At 43.7% G+C, this 6,000-nt stretch overlaps 1 protein-coding gene across 4 annotated transcripts in view; it reads left to right on the top strand.

The window, feature by feature from the left end:
• Window positions 1–1,712: 1,712 nt before the first annotated feature.
• SPEF2 (sperm flagellar 2) overlaps window positions 1,713–6,000 on the top strand; it is an 86,044-nt gene continuing 81,756 nt past the window's right edge. For 3 of the 4 annotated variants that reach the window (XM_083702542.1, XM_083702541.1, XM_083702539.1), the window contains exons 1-2: window positions 1,734–1,893; window positions 5,887–5,989. In XM_083702542.1, coding sequence (XP_083558668.1) covers window positions 1,836–1,893; window positions 5,887–5,989 — 161 coding nt within the window. In that variant the 5' untranslated portion in view covers window positions 1,734–1,835. Of the gene's footprint in view, window positions 1,894–5,886; window positions 5,990–6,000 lie in introns of all 4 variants that reach the window. The other variant, XM_083702540.1, reaches the window with a different exon arrangement.

Raw genomic sequence — 6,000 nt, 5'->3', positions numbered from 1 at the left:
TCTTCCTGCCGGCTCTGCACAGTCCAAGTCCATACCTGCTCACAGGTGGATAGATAGATAGATAGATAGATGTATGTGTGTGTATACTTTTATATTATATATGTGTGTGTGTATAAATATATATATATATATATATATATGCAGGTTTTGGTGTCCTCGGGTGTCTTCCCGTGTAAAAGTTGGGGTGTCTAGGCGACGTTTCGACGAGGTCTCACTCGTCATCTTCAACGACGAGTTGTGACCTCGTCGAAACGTCGCCTAGACACCCCAACTTTTACACGGGAAGACACCCGAGGACACCAAAACCTGCATTCCTGTACCCGTGAAAATCTACGAAAGCAAATATATATATATATATATATATATATATATATATATTACTGTATCGACTAATATATATTATAATATGTATTATAATATATATTAGGAAAGACTAATATTTTATATATATATATATGCGCAAAAGCAATTCGTGCTCTAGGACTGACCCCACCGCACTCAAAATTAAAGTAACTAAAGCAGAGACATCACCTTGTCAACAAAGGTCCGTATAGTTAAAGCTATGGTTTTCCCAGTAGTGATGTATGGAAGTGAGAGCTGGACCGTCAAGAAGGCTGATCGCCGAAGAATGGAGAGACCTGGTCTGAACATGGAGAGACCTGGTCTGAACAAAGACATTGGATTCTTATCTCATTATACATGACAAAGCCATTTTTGTCATTATACATGACAAAGCCATTTTTGTTATTATACATGACAAAGCCATTTTTCACCTTCTCACCCCTTGCTTTTTCCTGTAAGACCTATTGCAGTCGTTAAGAGTCGTCAACAGGCTCATCACAGCTATCTGCCAATCACCCATTCCCACCACCCTTCTGAGTAATACCCCTCCCCACCTTCTCACTATATAGAAGGGTCTGGAAACTTCTGTTTCAGTGTATCTGAAGAAGTGTGCATGCACACGAAAGTTCATACCAAGAACTAACTTAGTTGGTCTTTAAGGTGCTACTGGAAGGAATTTTTTTTGTTTTGACTATGGCAGACCAACACGGCTACCTATCTGTAGCCGAAGAATTGATGCTTTTGAATTCTGGTGCTGGAGGAGACTCTTGAGAGTGCCATGGACTGCAAGAAGATCAAACCTATCCATTCTGAAGGAAATCAGCCCTGAGTGCTCCCTGGAAGGACAGATCCTGAAGCTGATGCTCCAATACTTTGGCCACCTCATGAGAAGAAGAGACTCCCTGGAAAAGACCCTGATGTTGGGAAAGATGGGGGGCACAAGGAGAAGGGGACGACAGAGGACGAGATGGTTGGACGGTGTTCTCGAAGTTACCAGCATGAGTTTGACCAAACTGCGGGAGGCGGTGGAGGACAGGAATGCCTGGCGTGCTCTGGTCCATGGGGTCACGAAGAGTCGGACACGACTAAACAACTAAGCAACAACAACAAATATATATATAATATAAATATAAATTATAATAAATATACGCAAAAGCAATTCGTGCTCCAGAACTGACCCCACCGCACTCGAAAATAAAGTAACTAAATAAATAAATCAAGGAGCTTCACTCGTCCCGCCCTCGCGCACACATGCCATCAAATCGCGCATGCGCTCTCGGCCCAAAGGCTCGTCCCTTTAAACTGCCAGTTGGCGGGAAATGTTTTCGGCGCCGCTAAGCGACTCCTTTCCCGACTCCCCGCTGCGCACGCGCGCCCTCGCTCCTCCCGCCGCCTCCTCCCGGCCGAGCGGGTCGCCATGGTGACGGGACGCGGAGCTGCGCTCCAGGAGGCCTCGAGCCCAGTCGGGCGAGGAGCCGGGACTGCTCGCGGCCATGACGGACATCCTGTGCGATTGGCTGAACAGAGAAGTGAAGCTCTCGCGGGCAGTGAGTGAGTGCGGGAGCCTCCTTGCAGGGCTAAGGCGGGCGGGGAAGCCCCGGGAGGTGCGGGGCTCCGGCTTCCAGTGTTCCTCTCAGGCGGGCAGGCGCTTCGTTTCGGCTCGCCTGAGGGAACTTCGCCCCCCTCCATAAACCAGATTCCCCCCCCCCCCAACCCTAGACGCGTGGAGACTTTTCTTCTTGCTCTTGTTCTTGTTGTTTAGTCCCTCGTGAGAGAAATGGCCCCTTGCACATGCTCAGGAGCACGGTTTTGCTGCTGATTCATTTGCTTCCCCCACAGACATTTCATAGAAGGGGAGCCATGCGGGTCATCTAGTCCGACCTGCTGCAATGCAGGAGTTTACATCTAAACATGCCATTAACGCCTTGCCTCCCTAATGTAATGCCCAATGTGGGGCTCAAACCCACAAACCTGAAATGGGAGTCTCATGCGCTACTGGCTGAGCTACCCCTGGTTATTGCAGATTCTACATATTTCTCTGTCTCATGAAATCTGCTAACCGCTTGATTGTATGGGGTGGGTGGGTGGAAACCTCAAAGTGGTTTACAAGAGAGAGAAAACAATAAAATTGCCAATAAAAAAATTACCAATTAGTAATAAAAGGGGTGGGGGGAATGACAGACGCAATTAAAAAAAAACATGCATAGGTTAGACTAAAATGAATTAAAACTCACACCAGCTTTCTAAACATCTGGGTAGATGTGTATAAATAAAAATATTTTTGGCAGGCAGCAAAAAGCATACAGTACAGGGAAGGTGCCTGTTTGGTGTCTAGAGGCAGGGAGTTACAAAGTTTCAGCACTGTCGCACTAAACCATTGCATTCTTACAGATGTGGTGTGGGTATTTATATACCCAGGGCAGGTAGCAGAGTAGTAAGAAACAAACAAACAAACAAAAGTACTTCAGCAATAACAACAAAAGACTAATGCAGCATACAAACAAGCAAATTTAAACAGCATGAGCCCATTCAAAACAGACAGTATGATCAAACTGCTTTAAGTTTAAAGTGCTTGCATTAGTAGTTCTCATTTTTCCTTCACTGAAAAATAGGTACCAGGAGGACTCACCTTTCTGACTGCCTTTGCATGACAGAATTGCACAAGGAGCAGCTATTCTGTTGGTGGAAATAGCTTTCACCCAAGTAACAAAAAAGTTATTACTGATGTTAATAACTGTGCTAGAGTACCAATATGCCCAAGCAGGGTTGGTGGGAGTGGGATGGGTTTAGCCAGGGGAGGCAGTAATATTAAGTGTCAATAGTAATAACTAATAGTAGCAAATAACCTGTATGGCACTTGGAGGGATTCCATCCAGCTTGGTTGTCTTCCTTGATTTTGAAACGGGGGTCTTGAAACACTGGGGATTTTGAAATGTTTTGTGAGCATTTGTATCAATTCTGAGAGTCTAGAATGATCAGAGGGATTTGTTTTTAGATATGGTACATTTGGGGGAAAATGCAATGAAATCAAGGGAGACCAGGCTTTGGTTAAAAATGAAATGACAGTAATACTTTATGGAGAGCAGTAAGAGTTGTAATATGTCAACAAGCAGCTTCTCCTAATTTGAACTTGTAATGCCAGACAAGACATATAGAAGTTCCCTTGTTTCCATGTAACTATGATGCAGCCCAGGAAAGCCCCACTCCTGAATTGTACATTGGGTTGCATGAACAGAATGGCTGGTGTTTTCCACACCGTAATGATCGTTTGCTCATCCAGTATGTGCAAAAAGACATATCATGGCCTCAGTGTGGTTTTGTTAAAAGAACTAGAGCACCGTATTTGAGGGAGGGACTGTTTTCTAACCTAGGAATGGGTGGACCTGCAGCCCTCCAGATGTTGCTAGACTGCAATTCCCATCATCCCTGACCCTTGGCTGGGGTTGATGGGAATTGGACTCCAATAAATCTGGAGCACCATGGGTTTCCCATCACTGCAAATTATACTATTAACAGGTCCATAGAAGGTTGTAACTGCTTTGGTCATCTATCTCCCACTGCTCCCCCTCTTTGTTATCCTCCTGCTTCCGTGGCAAGTTGGGAAAGGCAGAGCAGCAGGGTGGGACGGGGAGCAGGGGCTATTTCTTTTCTTGTTTCCTTGGACCTTTTCTCTAGGTTGGCAATCCTACATTCCTGAGTGCTCTGTTCAAAATAAAGAAGGCTGCCAACTCAAGTTATTTGGCTCAAGAACCTTTTGACTGACTTATTGGGCAGAAGATAGCTGGAAAAATATTATTTAGTTATTTTAGTGCAGCCTTACAAAAACTGTGGGTAGCAGGTGTGATCTTCTCTTTGCTCATACACAAAGGAATTCCTCTTCCCCTGAGAGCACCTGCTGTGACGCATGCAAGCATTATCAAAAAAGAAGTTGCAAGTGTGTTTTCTTCTTCAGTTTGTTCATGTGCAAATCAATGCACTTCTGATTGATTGAATCAGTTCTAATTGATTCAAACTCATAACTATTATTATTTTTTTTAAAAAAATAGGTAGCAGCTTCCCAAATAACCTTGTGTTTTGTGACCTGTCTACTTTACATTACTACCTCCACATTTTTCGGCAGTCCTAGGAAAGCAGTGGATGGTGTTCATTCTGAGTTACACAACACACCTCTAAAGCTCCCATGTGGCAATGATTTCCATCACCAGAGACTCTTCTGCAGTTTCAAGGGACACAAATCTGTCAAATTTCCTCAATTAACAAGGACTCTGGAGTACAGACAGTCCTTGTAGATATATGTTTATCCCGTTGTTCCTACTATTTGATCTACAAATGGCTTTCCTCTAGAGAAAAATATCATCCACACAGAGAGATGAAATGCCTCTAATGAGAGGCTGAACTACCAGATTTCTAGAGCTCTTTAGGTTGTGGGAGAGGCGATTATAAACTCTCAAATTACCATTGTATCTCAAGGCTTCTTCATATTGCAAGTTGGGGTTGTCTTACTCTTCCCAGAAGAAGAAGCATCTTGAAACGCAGAGAATTTAAGAAATTATTACAGCTTACTTTTAAGTTAGAACTTAAAAGAGGCAATAGAGAACTGCTGCTGTTTTAATAATTTACTGTAGGTTGAAGCCAACTAAATAATACTCAAAGTAGACCCATTGAAATAATTGGTTGTGACTGAAGTCAATTGGCTTGAATGAGTACCGGTATATTTTATTTATTATTATTTATTAATTTTGTATACCACCCTTCATCTGAAGATCACAGGGTGGTTTACAACATAAAAATACAAAATGAGAACACAAAATACATAATAAAATAAAAACAAACCAATGAACCCTTCCCACAGACACATGCTGAATATTACTTAGTCAGGAGCAACTCTTCATTTTTAAAATTTGTTTCATTAGGGCCAATTCATGCATTAAGGCTTCTAGGGCAGGCCTGCACAAGTGTCAGTAATCCCCAGAGCATATCTGTGCAATCTGTGGTACACCAAGTCAGTGACCCATCAGGGGTTGATAACCACCCTATCCTTTATGCTGCCTGCCTGGGCCTGAAAAAAGCCCAGGCAGGCAGCATAAAGTGTCATTAAGTGCTTCACAGGCCACAATGTGTGGGTAATAGACTTGGTGGGTCATGCAGGTACAGGCCTGATTTTGATGGTGGAAGCACCTTGGTGAGGTGGATCATGTGGTTTCATCCCATGCTAGCTGAAACCTGGCTTGAGAAAAGGCAATGTTGACTTCTCTGTGTAGATCAGAGGTGGGAAACCTGTGGCCTTCCAGGTGTTGTTGGACTCCAACTCTGATATGTCCCCTTCCAGCATGGTCAATGGTCAGGGAAGATGGTAGTTGTAGCTCAGCAACATATTGAGGGTCACCGGTTAGCCGCTTCTGATCTGGATGTTACTGCAACTGCATGGGAGGAAGTCACAGGAAAGTTACTGGCACTTCATGGTGGTAACATATGAATCAGCCCTTAGGTCTGAACAAATGGAGGGGGAAAAACCTTTCCTTTTTCTCTTTAAAAATAAACCAGAAATGGAGTCTTTTGCCCAGGAGTTTTCTTCAGGGTACCTCATCGGAGAACTTCTCAACAAGTTTGAACTCCAGGATGACTTTGCTCAGTTTTCGCAAAGCAGGTTAGTAGATG

This window comes from Podarcis gaigeae (genome assembly GCF_964106915.1).
Source record: "Podarcis gaigeae genome assembly, chromosome: 11".
Lineage (NCBI taxonomy): Eukaryota > Metazoa > Chordata > Lepidosauria > Squamata > Lacertidae > Podarcis > Podarcis gaigeae.
The sequence above is the reverse complement of the archived record's forward strand: the minus strand, read 5'-3'. Positions and strand labels throughout refer to the sequence as shown.